We start from the raw sequence: 26,054 nt of genomic DNA, 5'->3' as shown, positions 1-26,054 counted from the left end.
ACGGTGCCATATAGGATGCGAGATCTGTTAACAGCTCCCCCCCCCCACACACACACACATATATATATTTACTTGACTCTTCTCTCACCTCCTTTTTCTTGTTTAAATAAGGCAAAAGTCCTTTCTTTTCAATTCCTACTATTAGTTCACACTCTCCCTATATATATTTATGTATCTCTTTCAAATTTTCAATCGTTAATAAAGTACTTTTTATTCATCCACTTAAGTTCAAAATCATTTTTTTAAAACTTGTAGTGGATGACACTTGATGTTAATACAGTTTTTTCAAATACTAATTCATTAATTATTAAATGCAATTAACCAATGGGAATTATTATACATATGTAAAGATAGCTTCTAGGATATTTCTGCAGTTGAAACAATATACATGCTAAACATCTGAAAAATTTAGGAGTATACAGCTGTAGATTTTTACAAAAATTTGGATTTTCTCTCCCGTAGAAGACATCACACAAGTCTCCGGATCCTCTGACAATCACGAGCAGTGGGCCCACGATGAGTTTATCGATGCCAAGCTCTGCCTCATCCACTTCAGCATCATCGCCCAAAGAGGACACAGTTGCTGCTCTTAGCCCGCAGGACGTCAAACTCCTGGAAGACGAGAAAGAAAAAGAGAAAGAAGGTTTTTGTCTAATCTGTTACTCATTTATTTATTTCGTTCATCGTCATTTAATAGAGATGTCTGAACTGTTCATTATTTTACTTTCATTAATACTATATTTTGTCATTTAGATTATACCAATTTAATTAATGATTCATATAATTGCTGTCTTCATGGCGGAATTGTTATAACTGTCGTAAAAACTTTTAATTGTTATATTCATTAGTGATGTGAGAAATTTTAATTAATAGATATGAAAGGCAAAAAAAAAAAAAAAAAAATGGCGATATGGATGCAGAAATGAGGATCATTTCACAAAACTTTGCATCTTTAATTTTGGCACCGGAGTGCCATTTCTTGAACTTTGCTTGAAACTAATGAGCATCCGTTTATGAATAAGAATTGTCCTTGCAATTCTATTAATTATGAAGAGTTCCAAATCAATAAATCTAATTTGGAATTAATGTAGGAAGCCATTTATGCTTGCTTAAATAATTTTTGGCTAGAATTTTAAATTAAAACGTTATTTTGAAATTTTTAAATTGAGTAATAATATAGTTGGATAATAATATAGTAAGTCGTGATCTTTCTCTTGAGCAGGAACTGTTAGTTATATAATTTGTTGAAAATCTGAGGTTACTTCTGGAAAAGCAGCTGCTTTTTATTGAAATATTTTTTTGGTTAGAGCTTCACTGACTGCACAAATGAATTGAAATGCTCCACTCAAAATCCAGCGGTGTTGCAAAAGATATTTCTATTGATCTGAAATACATCACTCACAAATAATCTAGAAACACTATTTAGCTGAGCAGTTTTCAGTTTATATTTTTAAATTTCTGCATAACATGACACTGCGATAGTAGAATTCCACATCGCAGTTGTGATTACAGAATGCGAATTCTGTAAGCAAATTAATTAGATTTTTAGATAAATATAGGACATTCTACAGCATTTCAAACATAATGGTACCATTTTCCCCTCTTCTTATATCAGGAAAGAACTTAGTAATATCTGCTTATTTAATTGTAATATCAATAACTTTTGCTTTACATCACTATCCCAAACTTTTAAATGTTGTAATCAGTTTTCTTGTAGAATATTTTATTCCAGACATCCCAGTTCCTGCTGTTCTTGACTTTTTTAATTAAATTCTTTCGAGTAAAAGTTTTTTTTTTCTATTTATTTATATCAAAAGTGAAATGGATCCATCTTAAGTTAATTTTATTTCAGAAACATTTGTTGAAAAAATCAAGAGATGGTATGGATTTTTCATTACATTTGTGAATAGTGTTCTTATAAGTACTACTGCAAAACTCAATGCTGTTTCGAAGGACTATAGATTTGTTGCAAGACAACTTTCAAAAGAAAAAAAGCTGCTGAAAGAAAGGGCAAGTATTGAAATATCTTAACCTTGCTTTAGTATATTTATTATTTATGTAGTAAAGGACATCCTGAAATTGTTGGTTATGTGGTCTGGAGGGAAAAAAAATATTTTAAGAAAAAAAACTCACAAATTTTCAGATATTTTAATGTTAATAATTTTCCTGTCTCTGCTTTTAAGAAATTGAACTGTCACTCAACTTTAACTGTTAACTATCACTCAACTATTTATTCTTATAATAAAATTTTGCATTTGCTGTTATTGGATTTTTCTCTTCTCTAACAAAAATTCTAACTTTTATATATATATGATTGATATAATTCATGAACTTCAACTATAGTTCAGGTGACTGCAGTAAAATTTATGTTTTAAAAATTCTTTATTCTACTGAACTTTTCTTTTCCCCCTTTCTCTAGTCTATATTTTTAATAATTACATTTTTACTAGCTACCTGTTAAAATTAAATTCAACTAAAACATAGATAATAATATGAAGTTCTATAACTTTACCAAAAATGGATTATTAGATTGCTGATTAGACTTTGATTGCTGCTATGTCAAATTCAATTAATAACAGTATAACAAAATATATGAAAACACTTAAATATTACAAAAACTTTTGCAATTAATGTTAATTTAAATTTGAAAATAACAATGATCTTATTATTATAAGATATGTGCGCTCATTTCAAACTGAAACTCTGATGGGTGAAGTATTGTTGAAAAAAGAAAAGCTCATGATTATTATAGACGTTTGTTCTCTTTAAATTTTTTTAAAAACTTTTGTTTTCCCTTTCAAATTTAAAATTTTTCAGGACACTTTTTTATGAAGTTAGTATGGCCAGTGAGGATAATTCAGCTCCTTTTTTTATGTTGGATCAATTTCTACTAAATTTATTCTCAACTAAGCAACAAAAAAAAATGCTCCAATAAAAAGATAAAATTTCATTTGTGAAAATAGGAGTTGTTTTTATTTAAAATGATTTGAATGTAAATTGAAGAATTCCAAAATTTATTCCCTCTCTTCCCTCAAAAAAAATTTTTTTTTTCACCAAAATGCTGTTTAATTTGGCAAAATCACAATGAGAGGGACAAAATTAAGTATATAAATAAAGTTTGTTGAGTGTGATAGGAAATTATTCTCCTAAAAAGAAAATAACTGATTATATTATTTACATATGCACCTTGTAAATGATCCATTAGTGTTGGTGAATTTAATTTTATTTAAATTTTGACTGCAGTTTATCCATAATGGCTCTTTTGACATGAAGAGGGCAGAAGATGAAATGAAATGCAAAGAAGAACTTAACAATATCCCTGGGTATGTACAACAACAATAATAATAATTTCGAAGTAACTATCAAATTTCTGTTGAAACAATGTAAGTGCACTTCAGGTGTGCATTTTTTCATTATAATTGCTATATTTTAAATATCTTTTCTTTGTATGATAAATTTATCTTTATTTAGCTTGTCAGCTTCTCTAAGAGAGTAGAAAACTCAATTTTATTTTCAATCTTTTTTTTGTGAATATTTTTTAATGAATGTTCAATTTTATTTCTTCTATTTCTCCTCTCACTGTAATTGATATTTAATATTTCTTTGCATCTCTCATTCGAATGTTTAATTTTATTGTCTTTTTATAATTTTGAACTTCTGAATGATTTTTATTTTCGCTTTCTAGATCTTCAAAAGACTTAAAACAAGTAGCTGTAGTGGTGAAGAAAACTAATTTAGACTTTTTAGGCAGGTGTGTGACAGAAATTCCTCCAAAATTGCTCTTATTTATGTTATGAAGCAATTTTATTGATATTCTTTTGTATTTATATCCAATATTTAAATTATTCCATATTATAGCATAATGTTTGCTTCGCCTTTTTTTTTTTTATTTATGATTTCAAATGTTTTAATTTTAGACTTTTTTAGAATATATTGTCCTTTTAAAATTTGTAATAGAATTCTGGCTTTATATACACCAAAAATAATAGAACAGTCATGAAAGTAATAAATCTCTGAGTGTGCACATAAAATTTTTTCAGCTTTAAAGAATTCTTTGATTATTTGGTTAATGGATAACAATTATCGCTTGCAGACAAAATTATTTTTAAGGAAACTTCATCTAAAAGGAATGTGAAAAACTTATTACAAAAAATCTTGCAATTCTGATTACTTGGTCATCATGATATATCTTTTCTTTCTTTTCTAGAATTTTTTTATTATGAAATTATTGCTACGTACCATTCCCAAAAAGACCTTGAGTGGGAAAAAAAATATTAGAAATTAAAATATTGCTTTAATATAAAAATGAAAGAATTCAAAATAAAATAAATTTAATGAAAAATACATTTATTTAAATATGACTATTTCATGTTAATGACTTAAGTAGGACAATATGTTATAATTTTATCGATGTTGTGATCTGTACTATCATAATTAGAAAAGTTTAATAATTTACTGCCTTTAGCTCTTTTAAGCATGGTGGGTTGTTTCTTTAATCACTTATGTTAAAATATGTGATGAATTAATGTTCAGTTTTTAAACTTTTTAACTAAGTAAGTATATTTATAAACTTTAAAAATATACTTTCTTTATTAATTGGATTACAAAGGAATAAAATTATTAATTAAAAGTTTAATTAGTTAAAAATTTAATTAATATTTTCATATAAATGGTTCAGGGATTGAACCACTTTGCTTAGAAAAAAATAATGCTGTCAAACCAAAGCTCCAGTCAGAGAAAGTATGGCGTCAATCACACTTCCTCCCCCCCCCTCATTCTTAGTCCTAGAGAAATTTTCACAAAGAGGTAAAAATACAATGTGGTCATTCACAACTTTAAAGGAAATGCCATAGAAAGTTACTAATTATCATCGAAATGTATCACCAGAATCAGTAAGACTGACCAAAAGCTTTACAATTATGTTTTTTTTTTTTTTGAAATAATACAATTTTATTTTACATTCCTTTACTCTACTGAAATTTGTATTATAAGCTCATCAGACAATTTAAGCAAACGTTTCTAAGTAGATCAGTGTTGCATAATTTTTGGTAACCGATGCATATAATTTGTAACATGTTTTATGCTGTATTTCTGAAATTTAACTAAACAAATGTTTCAGTTGCGAATTGACGTCGTCTCAAGATGTTCTTGACGGAGTGTCCAAGAAACATCCGACGTTCATGCGCTTCCTGGTTGCCCTTTACTATGCTGCAATTTCTCGCTCGGAGCTGCTCTGCTACATAGTAATCGTTGTGAACCAGATGAAGGCCGCCAGCATCCTGTCGCTGCCTCTCCCCCTACTGGTCTTTTTGTGGGGAACATTCTCTGTTCCGAGACCGACGAAAGCTTTCTGGATAACCATCATCACATATACTGAGGTTGATGCTTTTTCTATTCCAAAGAAAGAGTGCAATTTAACTTATAATATGTTTCTTGCTAGCAAGAAATTTGTAAAGTGTTTCGTCTTGGGGAACAGGCTTAGGATATATCCTAATTGTAATATTGATAATTACTTTCCAGGTTATAGACAAATTAAGTTAATATTATGCCTTTTTCGTACTACTTGGGAAGAAATTGGCTTAATTTCTCTAAATTTTATGGTGCAAGTTATACTATTAAATGTAAAAATTTACAGCATACGTATTTGCTACAAATATTAGTGCTTATATTGCAAACAATTAATGAATAATGTATGATGTTCCTAGGCCTGTTGCAAATCTCTATGAATTAACTATCATTTTGAAACTGTGAGACAATTGATTTTTCAATTTCAAACACATTCTATGAGAACCATGTAATTTTTCTTGATGTGAATTGTAGAAAGTGATGCGTTGTGTTTTATGAGGCAAATTGTTACGAGTAAAGTCTTTTTATTTTCAGGCAATTGTTGTCTTGAAGTATTTGTTCCAGTTCTATTTTTTTCCATGGAACAATACTCCTCCCCCTCCAAACAACCCTTTTTATCCTACCATTATATTCGGTGTCAGGAAAGATGAAAATTATGCTGGCTACGACTTGGCAGTGCTTTTAGTGGTCTTTTTCCACAGATTTATGTTGAAGGTATGGCATTTACTACAATATACACTAATACTGTTCAAATAATCATTTGCATTTATTTTTAGAAAAATTTGTTTTAGAAATAATATAATATAGTATAGAAACTTCAATTCCAGAAATTTTATACCCAATTATACAAATGAAAAATTATAGTGATTACTATAATGATTATAAACTTTAATGCATGAATTTCAACATAAATGTTTATGAACAAAATACAAAAAAAAGTGATGGCAGGGGAATTAAATCATCGATTTCAAAGAAAGTCAAATATTAAATCAAAGGTAAAATATATATATATTAGTGCTGAAGTAAATTTCAGGATAATGTAGCTTCAATGATGCTTTGTATGTTATGATGATTGGTCATGGTCTACCCCATGATGACCCACCTACCCGAAAGGGTATAAGACCTTGAAGATTGCCAGGGGGAGAACCATTATTTATTAATTTATTGAAAGGCTTACAGTCATCGCCAGAATATGGATGGTAAATAAATGTTCATTTGACTAAAATAAAATATTGCATTAAATAGTAACCAAACCGATTCTGGATTCAAGAGATGAAATTGAAAAGTACATAGAGAAAGCAGTAATGCACATAAACATAAAAATAATATCACAATGTCCAAAGGATAGAAGATATAGTATAAAGTACAGCAATTTCAAAGAACGTACCAATATCTAAAATATCAAGTGAACCCATTATACAAAGTGAGTAATAAGTGAATGGCACAAATACAAAGCATATGTTATGTTGATTAAAATTTCCATTCAAAAAATCACAAATTTAGCAGTTTTTGGTCTGTTGTTTTATTTTATTAATTTTTTAAACATGTATTATGAATTGCCAATTCATACATGACCATTTATGAATGATGAAGCATAGCGAGTCATATATGATTCAAATCAAACAGCAGACATAAAATTCTCATGCTTATTTTTAAATGGAATATCTTTCATGCGTTTCCTCTCCGCAGAGTCTTGGACTGTGGAAAGACACCGAAAAGAGTCTGATCATCCCCAACGTGGAAGTGACTTCCGAGAGAGGCTCAATTGATGACAAAGGCACGAGAGGCTCAATTGATGACAAAGGCACAGAGGTATGCAAGTAACATTACTGATTGTCTTTGTCTGATTCCCTTTTTCTCTTATGCATGGGAGAATCTTTTCAGCCTTCGGCGCCACCCCCTGCAATCAAAGCGTTGCCCGAGATAAAGAAGGATGTGCACGACGATGAAGGTGAAGAACTGGATGGTTTGGAAGAGTGCTCAGATGGTGAAGGTAATTATTTCACTTATTATCTGAATGGGTTTTAAAAATATCCATCTATTAAAAGGTTTTGGCTATTCAGAGAAATGAAAAGCTGTACCTTGATTTGAAAAGAAAAAATGGGTACTAACCCCTTGACCTATGATTTTACTTAACTTCTTCACTATATTTAAACGTCCCAAATAGGAAATGTCATCTATTACTATTTTAATTGCTATAATAACATTCTAATTATTGAAGTGATTTTTGCATTATAGTTACTAGATGCTTTCACTTAATGGTAGGTTTTAAATTAAAAATTCAGCAATTTGAAGCACAAATCAAACTTATTATATGCAAACAGGTTAATATCATATTGTAATATTAATAATCAGGCTTCATTATCTGTTACTCATTTCAATAGATGTATATTGTGACAATATAACATTTTATTCTAGAGTAACATTAGTGTTATTTTGTGACAAACCGCATAATTTTGAACAGCATTCAGATGACAAGGAGAGTGTCTGAGCTGCCAATCCTTCTCCGCATTTTGCACTACATCAGAGGAACGACATTGCGCTTTGAAGATTTAACATACACCAAATTCTCTTACACGTCAGTTCTCCACTAAAATCAGATGTTTATAAATAGTTTTTATTTTGGTAAATTCGGTTAGGAGGAAAGTAACACAAGCACCGGAGAATAATGATGATGTTTGAGAAATATGAGCTCTAGAGGAAAAACTAAAGAATAATGATGAATTAATAAATATGAACTTTTAAAACATTAAGGAATTCTTCAATAGTAAAAGACATTCTTGGTATCTAATCAGTTTCTTTCTTTTAAACTGACTTTCATTATTTGCATGTTTAGTTCAAACTCATGGCATTATGTTTCTTTTTATTTGCAGGCAGTGAAATGTCCTTATATGAAGAATTACCGAAGGTTGATGTTTCTAAAATGTATGAGTATTTATATTCTATTTTTATTATAAAAATGCTAATTTTTGATCAAAATTATTATTTTGAGAGTAATAATAATAGCATGTATGCCTCTAGCTATGGGATGTCAAACCAAAGAAAAGATGACTAGGTTTGTGTTACTCTAAAATAAATAGAAAGGATTCAAATCCTTTGTTCCAAGCATCATAACATCAAAAAATTTTATGACTTGATTACATCTACTGTTGCAGTTTTTACATGACACAGTTTTCAGTCTGTCTACTAGCTCGACCTACATCTTCCAATCTGATACAAATGGACTTCGGAATGTGCACTTCGCAGCAATTTTTTAAAACTTTAATCATAAATTAAGCGATTTTCCATGGTAATTTTTTAAAACAATATTAAATAAAAAAATTATTATATTTTTAAATTTAAAAAAATATTTTTTAATTAAATGAATTGCATTATCATGCAGTATTTTCCTTTGGGGGACGATTTTTTTAAAATGCTTTTTTCGTCATTTTCAACAGTTTCGATATATATTTATACAATTCTATTTCAAATTTGAGATAACCTGAATTTAAGGCCTGGGACAAACAATTTGGGAGTTTAAAGCCCAGTTCCAATGGCCCATTGCCTTTAAGGATATGGTCGTAAATCTGCTATCTAAACCTATTTTAGAACCTACTCTCGCTTGTAAACGTCGGGAGCTTCCACCAACTCTCTGTAAAATGAACAGACATCAGAGTCCCGGGTAACCGCAACAGAAAAAAAAGTGCCCAACACACTGAAGAAATTCTTAGTCCCCCTTTCCACCAACCAATATTTATTACTGCAGATACCTGGAAAATCTGATTCCCACTGATTACTTCCATAATTGGCCAAATCTAGAATAAATGTCACTTGGTTATGTTGATACATTAGAATAAAACCATAAAAACTGTAAGTAGTTTAATGAAGCCGAAAAAATTGATAATATTCCTCACTGCAGATTGTAATATTAACATACAAACGAATGATTATTGAAAAGTATTGCGTGAGGATGAAACTATGTTTCTGAACAATTTCCAAACAAAAAATTATTAACAGACTTTGAATTAAAATCGATTTCTATTAGCTAAAATAAGTTAATTTTTCTTCAAAATAGATCCTCTTTTGGTAGGTCAATTAATGTTGGTTTGTGCAAGAAGGTGTTAAACGGCCAACAAATAAAGGTATGAAGGGTAGGAAATCTTTTCAAATTAAATTAGCTCTTCTTATTACATCCTTCTAAATAATGTCTTCCGACTCACAGAATTCATATTAAAAATATAACATGAAACATTTTATATTTAAATCAATTGAATTTCAATTCGTATGTTTATTAGTATCAGATTAAAAAATGCCTTTTGATTATGTGTTTAATTTGCATATATCACTTTTGATTCTTTGGTTTGAATAAAAATTTCTTATCATTTTGCATTAAAAAAATTCTGACTGTTATGCACACTGTGGTAGTTTACTTAATAATCTCAATCTATATTGGTGTTGGCAGATTATATACTTAAAATTGTACCAACTGAGTTCAGTTTTTTTTAAATTACTGCTTTTGATTGTTTTCCCATTAGAAGTTAATATGGCCACCAAAGTTTCTAGGAGCTAAGTGCCAATGTGTAAAAACTCAATCTGAAGCAGCATGCCTTGTGGTGACATGAGTCAGATGTGAGGATGAATTTTAATTTATTTATTTTAAATTTTCCATTTTAGTGTCGGGAATGTTGTGGATCCCGTGAAAATGTTTTTCTATCACCTACTGTATCCAGAATATCGAGTCACAGTAGATGTATATGCTTACATGTTTTTTTGTGATTTTATAAATTTTTTCATCGTGGTTTTTGGCTACTCTGCATTTGGGGTAAGTAACTCAGATTCCATTTTCATTTATTATAAATAATTATTTAAATAATTGCTATTTTCTGTCGTTTTTTCTATCATTTCATTGAAATGCTATTTAAAAAAAATCAGAATTTGGATTTCTGAAAAAAGTAGATGTTTATAAAATGTGCAAAATCACATCTTAATTCACATCGTATTTTTCTAATCTCTTCATTTAAAATGATAAATAGTTGTGTGCATGTATATAAATATGAACCATATGAAAATTGAGCAATTTTAAATTCTCATATTGAAGCAAATTAAACTGTGATGTCCTTATGGAGTTTAGAAACTTTGTAGAAAAGAATTTATATGTTGACAAAAAAAATGTCTTCTCTTTTTATTTACATCTTAGTAGATTAAATAGTTTATAGCATTTTGTATGACATTTTCATTAATTAAACAATTAGTGAGATTTTCTTAACTAATAAGCAATAAAATCTAGAAATCAATTTTCTTGGATGGAAACAATTTTTGTCTGTAAGGCTAGATTACATATATAGCATATTTGTGTAATAAATTTTTTTTCTGCTTCGTACATTTCATTTTCTATCCTGATGCCTTTGGTTTAATTTCATGAATGTTAGTTTTTGACTTCAAACCGCCTGTGTCCGAGAATCCAAACTGTTTGTGTAAAAGTCTAAAAATATCTTTCAAGTTATGCAGAATTATGGAAAAGATAAATGATACAAATTTGAATTGCCTGCTGTAATATTAGACTTCCTGCACTTCAATCTACTCTACTTTTACAGAGAGACTCCACCACCTCGTCTGCTTATAATTTTAAAACAGTATATGATTTTGTAATTCTAATAATATTACTTTCAAATAAAGTAAATTCTGAAAAAAAATGTTTCCAACATTTTTGTATGATATAAAACCAACCAACCCAGAATAACACATTTCATTGAAACATGGCCAATCGCATTTTTATTATATTATTTAGAGAATATAGATTTTGTCATGTCAGTGAAGTTTTGTGTGTTAGTCATGATATATGTATGTATCATGACTATATAGTCAGGATATATGGAGGTTGGTCATTCAGATTTAACCATACTGCTATGTATCTAGCTGGGAAATGGCATGATTACTCATGCAGAAGGATTGAAATAAATTGTATGCAGTAGATTTTGTTAACCTTAGAAAGAAAATTTTTCTATTTTTTTAGCTTCCATTATATTAAGAGCTTTTCATAATAAAGTACATTATTGAGAATTAATTTTCATGTTATGCTACATATGCATTGTTTTCCAATAAGTGGATTTACTTTTCTAACAAAATTAATTACTTTTTTCAAAAGTACATTTTAGTAATGAGTAATAATATAAAAGACGGATATTTTATGCTGCCAAAATGTCACAAATGACTTTATTACTACATGCATGTGACTACCACGTATACATGCATGTAGTAATAAAAAAAGTTTTACTAACTATAAGTAAATTCAAATGCTCTACCTTTAAATCATCTAGATTTTTTCACTGTATCAATTCTGAATTAATATTTCCTTTCTCTAATCAACTTGCAGATAGTTTTGTCCCATCTTATTGCATCACCCTCTTTGCGATGAAGATTTATTGCATATAAGGAAAGACTGTCCTGAATTGTCAAAAAAAAAAAAAAAAAAAAAAAAATTACAGTTGAAGTTATCTTTTAAAAAACTAAGGAAAAAATACACTTTCTTGTCCCACCTTAAATCTGTATTTTAAAAAGCTATTCTGAGATGTGACTTTCCCCTAATTTTATGATTTATTCAAAAGTCTTTATAATTATTTCTTTAGCAAAAATAGAGGAAATAAAGCTATAAATTTTCTTGTATAAATTCATTATTTGCTATTTAGGGGGGGGCAGGGAGGTGCTGTGTGGTGTTACTGTTATATTCAAATAGGCTTAAATGCAGTAGTTTAATTTTTTAATTTTATTTTTTAACATATATTATTTATTATTATGTTAAAAAAATTATTTTATAATTAAAAAGGATTTTTTTTTTTTCATAGACTGAAGATGCTGAAGCTGTTACTTCCTATTTTAAAGAGAACAAGGTATTGTAATGTGATGTTTCCTTTTGTACATAGCTATTTTGTAAGTGAATACATTATGCTCTTAAATTTCAGCCTTTAATCTAAAAGATCTCTGCATTCAGCCTTATACCGGTTGTGTTAACAGATTAGCTGTAAGTTTTCTTATATTGTTGGTTATGTAACTGTAGCAAATGTTTTGTTATGCACTCAAAAAAAAAGAGTGAACTGGCAAATGAGATTAGGTTGTTGCTTTTGCATTCTGGTATGCTAAAGTGGACAGATATAATCTATATGCAATACAGATATCAAGATGACATAAAAAAATTTGTTTTATCTAAGCCAGCATGGAAATATATTTATCTGTGTCCACACTTTGTAATTTTTAATAATAATGTAACTTTTCTTCAAATTATACCATTTTAGCAAATAGATAATTAATTGTGGTTTGTTACTTTTACAAAAGCTATTTAACTTTATTATTAATTATTGCTTTATTCGACTGTTAAAGTCTGGTCAGTTTTTGATAAAAATTTCTATTTAACTGTGTATATCACGTTCTCATTGCAACTGCAATAAATTAATTTTTCAAAAAAAAAAAAAAAACCTGTGAAGTGGTTGGAAAACATAAGGATGCAGACATTTTTATTTTGTAAATCTGCTTCAGCCTCTGCTGTGGCTGTTTCTTGCTCCCTCTATATGAAAATGTGAAATGTATATGTGAGGACAAAATTATATTTTGCAAAACTAATTTCTGTTTCATCTTCCAGGTTCCAATACCATTTCTAATCATGTTAATTGCTCAATTTGCAATTATTGTTACTGACAGAGCTTTGTATTTAAGAAAGTACATCTTGGGCAAATTAATTTTTCAAATTATTACAGTCTTTGTAGTACACATGTGGATATTTTTCATTCTGCCTGCTATAACTGCAAGGTATGTTACGATTTTAACCTTTTTTTGTTTGAAAACCTATTTCAAATATGAAATGTCAAACTCAAAACTATGTCAGATCAAATATGCAGGATCTCAGGCGAAAAGAAATGATAAATAACAGAAACAGTGTTTAGTTCTTTATTTAGTTCTTAAGGTGCACTTGAAAAAAGCAAATACAGTAGTACTCTGTATTTATTTGTTCAAACTTATTAATTCTGGAAATTCATTGAATAAAGAACAAATTAATGGAGTAATAAAAACTTTTTTCTGGCATCTTTATTTTCTGCTTTGAGAGGAACTTTTAAAACTATGATTATTTAAAGACTAGCAGCTGTTTCCCTTTATAAATGCAACTTTTTACGGACAAGTCTTGAATTGGTTATGCTTACCACATTATCCATTGTAGATTCCGATGCATATGATGTTCATATTTTCCCCTCTTGTCTTGTGTGAGCGATAAATAAGGTTTTTCTACGAATTTAGATGCTGTAACATTATGAAAAAGAAGTCATAAAAAAATTTTAAACTATTATTGAGCTTAAATATTAATTAAGCTCTTCAAAATTTCATAAACACTCCCTAACATGAAAAGACTATTCTAATGTTCCTAACTAGATTGTTTTACTACAATGTGTGAAGGTACCAAAGCACAAATATCAGTATTAATAATTAATATACTTCTTGAATTGCATGTTTTCATGGACATGAATGTCCACACAAATTAGTTAAAGGATTTTTTGAAGTTTTTATATGCAATTAAAAGAATATTTTAGAATAGAAAATACACTACATCTATTAACCTTGAATCTGCTATTACGTCTGCTGCTGATTCAGTAAAAGCAATTTATGTCAAACTCATCTTACTAAAAGATGTAGAAATATTTTTTGGTACCAACAAAATGGTTGATTTTAAATTCATTATTGGATTAAGGATTAAAAATGCTTGTTTTTAGAAAATTTTATTTTATTTGGAACGAATTTAATCATTGAAATGGACGAGTGATCCTGCAGATTCATAAAATGACGCCAAGAATTGCAAACATGATACTGAATCCTTGCTACTGAACACTATCCAGTTGAACCTAGAGTTTTGATGCATTTGATACTCACTTGACTTCTCTCCTGCAAAAGTGATTTATGATGTAATTTTGTTTAAAATGGATTTTTTTTTTTTTTACTAGGAATTTAATATATCTATTTTTCAAACCAATTAATCTATTTTTTCAAAAATAAGACTAGTTTTTTTTTTTTTTTTTTTTTTTTTTTTTTAAATTCTAAGTTCTAAATTCTCTGCACCACCTGTTGCTTGATCCCATTGTGAGAAATACAGTGACCCACAAGTTGAAGTTACTTTAAAAGTGTTAATTGAATTTGGGACCATACTGAATTTATTTGTACCGCACATTGATTCGTATTTATAATATCATCTTATTGCGATTCAATTAATTTTTAGCAATTTGAATAATTGATTAATGAAGAAAATTTTTATCAGTAATTTTACTGAAATAATTAAGGCTTTTTCATAAATTAATTTTAACTGAAATATTTATTTATCGTTTATTATTCTTTTCTACATTTCTTACTCATCTTAGACATCTGCACAATTTTGGGAGGAAAGAATATAGTTTAAAGTTATATTCTATTAATTTTTAAATTCAGTGTGTTGTAATAAACATTTTTTAGTTTCATGAAATGTTTTTTTATATTGTAATAATTATAGTAAATGTGCAATATTGTTAAATCTCAAATAATTATTTTTCCAAACCTAGATTTATATATATATATATAAGTTAAAATCTCATAAAATGTGAAAAATTAATTTACCGGTCGATATTCATTGCAACTCTTCCTGGCTTAGATCTTTTTGCCTTTATTGTGAAAACCAGAAATAATTCTTATGTAACTTTCAGACTCATTATTAAATATCCGATGTTTGGGAGGATATAATGTCCCTTGAAGCTGTGAACATGCACAAAATAGCCATTTGATTTTACTGGCTTCCCGAACAACCTTCTTCAAAATTATTAATTAGAAGAAATTTAAGATTTTAATTAGAAGAAAGATTTAATCTTACTTTAAATAGATTTAAGATAGAGAACTGTAAGTTGATAAAGCTTATGAATGCTTTTTTTTTTTTTTTAGAGAGGGGGGAGATTTTTTTTTTCCCAGAACATATTTTAAATCTTTTCCTGGCAGTTTTTGATTTTCAGTAGCATTTGATGATAAGGAATAACTGAAAATCATCGAACATTGTATTATGGATTTTGATTGTTTTTTTTTAAATTAGATGTTGTCTTTTTATTTTCAAAGGGATTTCGTGACGTCACCTCATCTACCGCCAAAAATGTGGTACTTCATTAAATGTTTGTATCTCCTGCTCTCCGCCTATCAAATACGATCTGGATATCCCACACGCATCCTGGGAAATTTCTTCTGCAAAAAGTACAACTACGCCAACCTGTTTCTTTTCAAAGGGTAAATCCTTTTCTTCCTTCATTCTTTTTGCAGAAAACATATCAAACTCAAAAGAGCCAGGGAAAGTTTTAGTTTATATCACAAAGAAAGTATCTATAAATAATGATAAAAAAAAAAAAAAAAGTTACTTGAAAATTTGAAATAGAAGAAAGTACAGGTGCAGCCACACAATTTGTGTTTTATATCTGATTATTTTTTACTATCATATTTTCTTCCAAGGAAATCTTGTTTCCCATTATTTCTATTAAAATATCTTTCTCTTTGTAAATACTTTAGATAGAACATTTTACAAATAAATGCTTAAATTGGTTCATATTTGTAGTATAGAGATAATTTCATATGTAGACTTTTGAATGTCTCAGACTTATTTATCATTTAAGAAAGCTTTTACTCTGGAATAGAAAAAAAAAAAAAATCATAACTATAAGGGCAATAAAATATTCGCATCGATTGGCGTATAAATGATGATAAATATCATCTATACGCCAATTGATTTGTTATCCAAGGTAATTCGAAACTACAATGAACGAAAATTAGATGCAGAACAATTAAAATAAAATACATAAATTCCACTACTAAGTAATATCGAATTAGAAAGTTGAGCACTAAATAAACTTGATTTCATATAGCTTTAAAATTAAAATAAAACGAAATTCTCTGTTCTAGAATCAGCGTGTTCATATTTTACAATTAAGTACTTTTAAAGTAAAAACGCGAAGAAAGCTTTTTACCTGTATAGTAAAATTAAATATAAAAATATGCTGATAAACCTATTTACACATTCTTTATTCAGGCCAGAAGCCTATTTCGCTCATTATGCGCGCTTGATCCTGAAATCGCCTATTTTGATATGCAAATCAATCAAAAGATTGGCTTGGTTACAGGATCATTGTGCAGCTGATGAACTATAAATACTGATTGAATTTATATGTCTTTTTCGTGCAGGTACATGATTATACCCTTCCTCTACGAGCTTAGAAGTTTAATGGATTGGATCTGGACCGATACGAGCATGAATGTTAGCAATTGGTTGAAAATGGAAGATATCTATGCAAACGTTTTTGTGCTCAAGTGCACCAGACGCGCCGAAGCCGATTACCCGACGCCGAGGGGAGCCAAGCGCACCGCCCTCATCAAGTACGGCGTCGGCGGATTCCTACTCTTCTTCATCATCCTCATCATCTGGTTCCCGCTGCTTCTGTTCGCCCTCGGGAACACAGTTGGCAGAAGCAACACTCCCGTCAGCTGCACCGTAGAACTCGCCATCACCGGCTACGAGCCTATATTCCGCACAACAGCTCTGCAGCACCAGATCCACAAATTCACGAATGACCAGTGGAAGGACCTAGAAAGAGCCGTCGCCCAGTTGGCCGAGCCGGGAACGACCAGTTTTCTGACTAGCTATGACAAGGACGACACCGTCCTAATCGAACTCAGCAACAATTCCACTTCGATTTGGACCATCAGCCCTCCGAGTCAGACTGCGCTCATTCAGGAGCTGCGAGGTGAGAACGAGCTTAAGATGGTGTTGTCCTGGTCTTTCCTGAGGAAGAGCGAGGACAGAGAGACGAACCCTGAGATCGGTGCGCAACGCGAGCTCACTTTGGACGATAAAAAATTGAGGCAGAGGCTGGCGGACGCTCTGAGTGTTAACTATGGGAACGCCTCTACCATCTTTGGTTCGGTCCCTGAATCAACTACCATCAAAGACATTTTCCCTAATTTTGTCAAGATTCCGGGAACGGGGACTTCATCGGTGGTGACGGCGTTCTATTCTGGAAAAAGTAAGATGTTGTGCCAGCAAATCATTCTAATTTCCCGCTCATGTCTACCATTATAAAGAGGGAAAAGATCTATTTACTACCCTGTTATGCACATTAGTGGAAGAACGAGATAGTAAAGTGATCGTTTCATAATTTTAAAATAATAATAATAGATTCATGAATTATTTTTGCTTATTTCAATGGAAACTGTTGACAGAAATGCGCGTGTTCCAGAATCCGCCGTTTGATGGCACGAGGGGGAAGGAAATCACCTTGTTGATTGCTTCCTCTTGTTTGACCCAATTGAGAATTGTGATGATTTGTAACGACTGAAGGCAGAATAGTAGTCCATAGAGTTATGAAAAGAAGTAGGAACTCTTATTTTCTACGGTTTTAAAAGAAGAAAAGACATTCCTTCCAATTCCTTTAAGTGGGGTAGGAAGGAAGAGATTGCATTTTTAAGAGACGGAGTTCATTTTTCGTCCTTTGTTTTTGTTTGTTCCAAGTTAAATTCCGTTAAATTAAGTATAAAAGATTCCTTCAGAAATTTTAATTTCAGTAATTTAAATCTCCTCGACTAAATGCAGTTTTGCGTTGAAAAAATAGATAATTTATTGCCATTAAAAATCAACGAGAGAAAGAGAACTGAGTAACCCACTTCGGTTCATAACACAAACCAAGCAGTGAAATTGTGAAATACCTGCTTAAACCTCGAATTCAGAAAGTGCATTTTTTCCGCCTTTAGACTACATGATTAATCTTTGAAGAATTTGTATCTTCGCCAATCTTTTTTTTAAAGTGATGTCTGTTAAAATTCAATGTTTTATTAGTTTTTTTTTTTTTAATCTAGTCCATTTTCAGAATATTGAAGTAACTCTGTTTCTTCATTTTGTAAGTATTACATGTTAGAAAATATAAAAATGTATAAATGCTTGCTTTGAGATTTTTCATTACTTTTGTTGATGAAAAATTAAATTGTATAATATCTACTGAACCTGTAAATAGTGTTTTACCCGTTACAGTATCTGTAAATTTTATTATCCAAAAATAAATGGCATTTGTTTGCTATAGTTTCCAACAATAGATTAAAAATAAACCAACATTTTATTGAAGCTTGGATTGTAAGCTAAAAAAAAGTTTTAAATTTTGTTTTAAAATATATTTTTTTATGATTGAAATGAAAGATTTTTTTGATGGGTACTGTATCTACTTCGACTAATACCACTTGATTTAGTGCAGACATTTAAATTCATATATCAAAGGCTTAAAAAAGAGATGTCACCAATATGTAACGTTCCAAGGAGATTATCCTTTTATATATTGACCGCATGCGCTCCTGGTGATAAGGCGAGAATTGATCGTTAGTGTACTGTACTTACAAATAGTGTTTAATCTCTAAGTACTGTACCAGCAAGTAACGTTTATCCATAATTACTGGAAGTATTTTCCATAAAAATGAAGTTAAAGTTTATATATCGTTATTAAGTTTTACTAATCTATATAGTTTTTTCTCATTTTATGAAAAATGGAGAAGGGTCGTTAACTGATTTTGCATGAATCGAAGCAAATTACTGAAATAATTTCATTTTGCATTTCAGCCGAAAATCCGCCAGGCCTATTCGGAAAGAACCCCTACCGGAGCTTGAACATTTCCATGTGGACTGGGGACATGTTGAACACGTCAGAGATCATCAATGCCACGGGGTCTCATTACGTGGAGTGGTGGGAAATTCAGGACGACTGCTCCACTAGAACACCCTATGCTCTTAGTGGTGTGAACGACTGCAACTTCCTGCGCTTAGTAGCATTCAGCGACAAGGCGTTCCCGAGTGAGCTGTCTCTCATTTCGGGCTACGGGTAAGTGCGCGGGAAAGAAGTGAATTTATACTCTCCTTTACATTCGCTGATCGAATGTAAACCGTTTCTTAATCGCATCGCGAAACAGCGCATTATTTCTAGAATCCTATATTGCATTAGGAAAAAGCACTGCAAGACATTCAACATCAATTAATATCTTCTTTGTACATGCTGTAAAATGATCAAAAGATTTTCAAAATGACTCGGTCAATGGATTCTCAGTCTACTTAATTTTTATTCTTAACCAGCGACTGGCAGATATTATTAAATATCCAGTATCAAAGTCCTTTAACAGATGGCTCACACGTGTCATTTGAATTTGACTGTGTTGCGTGCGAATCATTTATTAAAATAATTATTAATTCGGCCTGGTTGGTAGGGTTTTCGATTCGCATCTCTTGGGTAGTGAGTTCGAACCCCGCCGGCCGAAAACTCTCTGTATACATGGTAGCTGGTGCACGTTTAAATCTGTCGTAGCCACAAAGTCCTCCAAGTCGAAACAATACCACTGGAGGTACAGGATCAGAAGTGATCGTTCTCTGATTCAGGTCTAAATTATGATCTGTGGATGAGTGAATGAAATGTATGAATAAAGTTTGTCCCGTGAAAAGGGCTGTGACACATGAATAGCTGAGACGTACTCTTGGCCCTAGATGGCAGAACTGGAATAAGAGACGCTGAAACTCGGCTTAAAATCGTTGCTTTCGTCAGCGGGCTTGTCGAAGTGCCATAGGCAACAACAACAACATTAATTTGTAAAAATTACTTCGATTAATTTTATGATTTTCAAAATGAAATCCGATTTCACTCTGCAGTTTACTGGATTGTTTATTCCATTTTAGGATTGTCGGCTTGTACACGACGTTCGTCCTTGTCGTCTCTCGTGTGGTCAGAGGCTTCGTGGCCGGCACTTCCTTCACGATAATGTTCGACGACATGCCTTACGTGGACCGGGTCCTGCAGCTGTGTCTCGACATCTACCTGGTGAGGGAGAGCGGTGAATTCACCCTCGAGGAGGACCTCTTCGCCAAACTCATCTTCCTCTACCGCTCGCCGGAAATGTTAATAAAATGGACGCGCCCACCCGAACCGGAAGCAGAGGAAGCCGAGGCCAATCTTCGTTTGCAATAGTGAAGGTAAATGTCGGCGCTGGTTCGTTTGAAGAACGCAAACGAGCCGCTTCTAGGAATTAAATAATATTTTTTAAAATAAACGTTTTGGGAGAGTTGTTTCTGTCGACAGATTCGGTCTTTTCTAATTATTTGTTTTATTATTAGCTTCACTCTCTTTGTCTGGCAGATAGAGAAATTAATTACAGCTGAGATCTTCTCTCAACATCTTAAATCTCGTTCCTTTGAACGGATTGGGTTTAATTTGGTAGTGGTCTTTATTTTGGAATCAAGATATTTTTTTAAAAAATCATTCATCTAACATGCTTTGAAAAACTTTGTTTTAAAACAAAACTGGTTACCTTTCCGTGCAAAACTAGACATTAAAGATCAATCTGCATCATGTTTGATTAATTTTCCAAAATGGCAGTGAAAAAAGAAAGAAAAGAGCCAAAATAATTTTTCAACAAACTAAAGTTTGTTAAAAGTTTTTTTTTTTTTTTTTTTTTTAAGCATCAAACTAAGATTTATATAATATACGGTCCACGATAGGTTAATTCTTTTCAGACCAACTTTAAAGAAACAAAATTAAAAATATTCTAAGAACTTTTGTGGATTTTGAAGCGAAATTTTTATACACACAGAAAAAAGATTGAACATAAAGAAAAGAAAAAAAATCTCGGTTCCCGTGACTGAAAAATTAACATAATTAATTAAAATACTAATTAATTCATGATGTTAATGGACTCAGTTTTCGATCTAAATAAGCATGTTTCTTTGCACCATTTCGATCGACTGAAGTTTTCTGAAGATTCGATATTAAAAGCTGGCGTTACAAAGATGTCTTTGTTGTCTTCCTGTACATCATTTTTCAAACTCAAGGGGCCGAAACGATGTCATTTAACTCTCGCTGATTTTTCTACCATGTTTCCCTTTTAATGAAATAAATAAATATGTTACTTCAAGTCTGTTGTAATGCTAGAAGCGAATTATTCTTGGAATGAAATTAAGTCATCAAACGCAAATAAAGATTTATGTCTAAAGCGACATAAAATACTTTTTTCACTCTTATAAAATACGTACGTTGATGCATTTATCGTGACCATAAAATATTTATAATTTTTTAGACTAAAAGAACAGTAAGTAAATTAATAGCAAAAATGCCCAAACAATTTGTTACTAAAAATTTAATATAATTCTGTTCTAACAAATCATCTTCTACAATTAATGGCAAATCAAATGAAGAGTATCAGAAAGCAACGCGGCTTGAATTCATCCTCATTTAAATAATTCTAAATATATATATGAATTAACGGAGAAGTAAGTTCCGCTAGCAGTTCATACCGCAGACGCGTCACAGTTGCAAAACCACACATTGACACGACAAAGTAGAGACATGACTGTTAGGGAAAACGGCAACGCAGTTGTTTGAGAAAATCGGTATTCCCGCTGCTTTACAAGTTTGCTCGATCAACTGAATTGTGTGCATTATGAAGGAACGGCAATTTACGATGTCGACGAAATCCGGTGTCTTTTATGCCCTCCCGGACCGACATCCATATGTATACGCGCACAAGTTGCTTTAACCCTTTCTAGGGCCGTGGGAAGTATGCTTCCCACCAAATTCATCAATCTTTGTATGAAATTATGTAGGTTGGCATAAGTTCTGACTCATTTTTTTTAGTTAAGTCAGAAACTTAGATGCTTCAGTTCTTTATCTCAGACAAAATGATGTGTCTTGATTTGTTACTTAATTATTGATTAACCCAATTAATTAATGAATCAAATTAAATTCATCTAGTAAGCTAAATGAATCCCTTTTCTTATTCTAATTTCAAGCCTAAAAATATTTTAACATAATGACTAGAAAAAAATGGCCCTTTAAAGGGTTAAGTCCCGTTCCGACGACCCTTCCCTTTACGGATAAAGTCATAAATCTGCCACTGACCCACTGTAGGTTCACCCCCGACTGAGGAAGTCAATCGGGAATTTCCCGCAAATTACCGGTAAAATGAACAGAGATGAAAGGAACCCGAAAAACCACAAGAGAAAGAAAAGAGGTTCAAACTGTGCCTACTTAAGTCCTGTTCTGATGACCTGTGTCCACCTTGATACATTATGGCCACTTTCCTCTCTTTTGTGGTTTTCTGGGGTTCTTAGATATCTTTTCATTTTACCGATAATTTTCTGGAAGCACCCGATCGACGTGACCAGGCGGGGTGATCCTACAGTGTGTCAATTGGCAAATTTATGATCAAATCCGTAAGCCACAGGTTGTCGGCACCGGCTTCAAGACGCGCATAGGCCGTCGAAACGGGGCTTTAGAAGTGTTTTGGAAACCAAACAATGTGTCTTAATCCTTTGCACTCGGATGTCTCCTCTCAGTTACCATTCAAGAGGATGCATCATTTTGACTTGAAATTTTTTTAACTTTTTATTGTTAAAAATGCCTACAGAGTGGTAAGAAGGTGTAAATTAATTTTTCGGGAAAATTGAACTTAAAACGATTATATATATTTATTTGTCGGAGCAATAAACAAGTCCTTGTATTAGGAGACGAACGACTTATGTATCGAATGACTTTTCCGAGTGCAAAGGGCTAAAGCATAACCTAGAATTGCAGCTCTATTGTGATTATTATCCGTTTCTTTCTCTCCCCCCGCAGAGAGGCGCCCCTGGGCACAACTAGTCAAAGAGGATGGTGCCTGCCTGCATGTGATTGTAAATAGGACAAGAGCGAATGCATTTTCACTTTTATTATGAACATTGTATTTTTATGGATGCATCCTTCATTGTGTATCTGTGGTTTTGCTGAGCATCGAAAAGGATTTCAAATTTTTTTTGGTTGGATGTTTGAAAAAAATGCACTGGTGGCTGTGCTTAGCACACTTTGGCGCACACGTTGCTGCTGGAAAAATAATAGGAAAATGCCATTTATTTTACTACTACACTGCGCATTTTTTTTAAAAATTCTGTACGAGCATTTACATAATTCTGTCACGAATTTAGGAAATTTTATTGTACAATTTACATTAATTAGTTGCCAAAAAGAATCGATGCATTGCAATTTTATGATTTCTTCACCGTCCCTCGATTGACTTGCATTTTCGTTCACTTTTCCAAGCATTGCAGTTTATCTCCTGTATTTAATGTATAGTGATTCAGTTTTGAAATCACTTCGTGAAGAAAAAATATTTTTAAAGCTTTAAAATAGATTTTCTTCCTTAAATGGTTAAACAAGAGAAAAAAAAACTGAACCGCCGTGCATTCGATATTTCGATGTAAATGGCTCCTGAAATAAACACCGCGCTTGGAAGATTTAAGTGAATGTGTGTACGCGCTTTTTAAGTAATCGGATCGTATGAATGATTGTCATTTCTACTGACCGGTTTAATCACTCTGAGCGTAGCATAATTCTTGCATTCTTTTCTAATAATATTTCGAGATGCAAACGTGTAAGTGCCGAGTAAATAATTTGTAAGTGCTCCTCTATGTTATATTTCCTTGTTACAATTGTTGTAACCGAATTTTCGTTTGAAGTTCCCTGCCTGAAACACTGCTTGATGCAATTCCTCCTGAATGTCAGAATGTTTTTTTTTTTTTTTTTTCCTTGTATAATTGTATAGATGATGCATGCGTCAAGTATTTTCTTGTGACGCAACAACAGGTAGATATCGATTGTATTCATTCACACTGATCCGTGTTAGAATAACCTGTATAAACCATCTGCTTTTATAGAAGCGGGGTTTGCGGTACAAAAAGTATCTAAAAATATGTCTGCTTTTCCGTCACTTCACAAACATATTTAACTTGCGTAGAAACATGTGACGCAGTAATGCTCGGTTAGGCCTCGAGTGATAGAACTTATTTGAATCTTTCCTATTAAAGAAACGACAGTGAATGCACAGTATAGGATTTAAACTGTTATAAATGGTTTTTCATTTGTACTGATTTTTAATTTCGTTGTTTGTCACTATAAGCATTATCCTATTAGGATGGTTATATCTGTAATTTAACATTGTGTGCTTATCATGAATTATAAATTTCTAATTGGCGATAAATTTACGTGAAAATTGCATTTGGATGTAATAGTTCTATAACTGTATATTTTTTATTAATGCTATTTGGTTCATTTAATCTTACACTATACAATTTCTAATTTTTAAATGGCAGTTTTGAAATTAACATAATTAAGAAAATTCTTAAAAATTAGCTGATGTATGGATTTAAATTAAATTTAAAAATTGATTTCCTCTTATACAAATCATATATAAATCATCTACTTTTACAAAAAAAGAATCTCATAATCAAAGAATATTTTAAAAAATGCTTATATGTATCACTCTGCAGTGTAGAATTGGATTTTCAAAAAGATATTGTGAAGGATTCTTTTAAACTTATTATTCAATGAATTTCATTGTTTTCAATTTCAAAATGTGTCTTAATTAATGAGAATGCAATGTTTATTTTTGTACAAAGAAAAATGCGCTTTTGAACTGCTTTATATATATGTATATTGTAAATACCGTATTGTGCATTCATATATTGGAAATTTCATTGTAAAGTGTGTAAACTTGTTAAATGTATGTTATCTGATCGCTTGAAAAAAAAACAATTTTCCTAGTTCCTAACTGCAGAGAAAAGTATGGTAGGTGACGCCAACATTGGGTTTAATATATTTTGCAATTTGTTCCATTTGCAAAGTCCTTTGCAGTTTTATTATTGAACAAATGTGTCTAGAATATAAAATGCTGTTTCAGGAACTCTCCATTTAACGATTTTCAACAACCTGCCGAGTGCTCTTTCATTTCTTTTTTTAATTCGATTGCATAGTATCATTATTTCATTCTAATAGATTTTACAGATCCATTATTCAAATGGTGAAATTTTTGTGAAAACTCATCTTACTTTTTGTAAAAATAAATAATATTTGAATTTGGAAATATATATTAGGTAATTTTTTTAAAGAATTCGTAACATTATTTCTCATGGGTAAATTTATTTCCAATGAAGGCTTTGAATAGTATAAATCGAAAACTATTATTTTTTACAATAAGATAACAAATAGTCGCATCGTTTAATTCTTAACAATTTTTGCCTCCTTCTAGTCTTAGATTAGGTCTGTATCCTGAACATAAAAATGTGGTCCTACTTAAATATCCAGCATTAAACTTCCTTGGAATAATTTTAGATGTAGAAATAGATTAGATGATTTCCGAAGGTGCATTTCATGAATGTCGATGAAATGTTATGATTCACTCAGCTTTCATAATTTTCTGAAATTAAATTTTCTATCTGTTTTTGTTGTAATATTTAGCATATGTGAATGGCGATTTTGTAAATTTTTACAATAACTTTCTAAATAAAGCTAGAATTTTACCCCTGTTGTTTTTCTTTTCACAAATTTAACACTATGTAAATCTATTTTTTTTTCTAATAAAACTCTCTCTATCAGATTTCTTTACTATTATTTTTCAGTCATATTATAATATATCTTAAGTAAGTGCAGCACCTTTAGCGGGATAGTGCAACATGATGATACAAAATATGTTGATAGTCAGTCATAAGCATGTTGATCGATTCTTAGTCAGTTTCCTTCCGAATATGTAGTTCAATCAACATAAAGGTTAAATACAATAGGAATACTTTAGTTAGTTTGTTTGTTTTTAGAATTTAATACACTTATTTATTAATCCTTTATAAGTTACAATATCTTACAGTAACA

General features: G+C 31.0%; 1 protein-coding gene across 7 annotated transcripts in view; it reads left to right on the top strand.

Moving 5' to 3' along the window:
• LOC129971451 (piezo-type mechanosensitive ion channel component 2-like) overlaps window positions 1-25,708 on the top strand; it is a 171,791-nt gene extending 146,083 nt beyond the window's left edge. For all 7 annotated transcript variants that reach the window (XM_056085226.1, XM_056085225.1, XM_056085227.1 and 4 more), the window contains 17 exons: window positions 463-643; window positions 1,853-2,010; window positions 3,244-3,323; window positions 3,686-3,751; window positions 5,120-5,378; window positions 5,881-6,060; window positions 7,036-7,158; window positions 7,231-7,339; window positions 8,220-8,271; window positions 10,000-10,147; window positions 12,168-12,212; window positions 12,959-13,125; window positions 15,436-15,600; window positions 16,546-17,384; window positions 18,962-19,220; window positions 20,063-20,356; window positions 22,995-25,708. In XM_056085226.1, coding sequence (XP_055941201.1) covers window positions 463-643; window positions 1,853-2,010; window positions 3,244-3,323; window positions 3,686-3,751; window positions 5,120-5,378; window positions 5,881-6,060; window positions 7,036-7,158; window positions 7,231-7,339; window positions 8,220-8,271; window positions 10,000-10,147; window positions 12,168-12,212; window positions 12,959-13,125; window positions 15,436-15,600; window positions 16,546-17,384; window positions 18,962-19,220; window positions 20,063-20,351 — 3,120 coding nt within the window. In that variant the 3' untranslated portion in view covers window positions 20,352-20,356; window positions 22,995-25,708. The remainder of the gene's footprint in view (window positions 1-462; window positions 644-1,852; window positions 2,011-3,243; window positions 3,324-3,685; window positions 3,752-5,119; window positions 5,379-5,880; window positions 6,061-7,035; window positions 7,159-7,230; window positions 7,340-8,219; window positions 8,272-9,999; window positions 10,148-12,167; window positions 12,213-12,958; window positions 13,126-15,435; window positions 15,601-16,545; window positions 17,385-18,961; window positions 19,221-20,062; window positions 20,357-22,994) is intronic.
• Window positions 25,709-26,054: the final 346 nt, after the last annotated feature.

This window comes from Argiope bruennichi, chromosome 6 (genome assembly GCF_947563725.1).
Source record: "Argiope bruennichi chromosome 6, qqArgBrue1.1, whole genome shotgun sequence".
Lineage (NCBI taxonomy): Eukaryota > Metazoa > Arthropoda > Arachnida > Araneae > Araneidae > Argiope > Argiope bruennichi.
The sequence above is the reverse complement of the archived record's forward strand: the minus strand, read 5'-3'. Positions and strand labels throughout refer to the sequence as shown.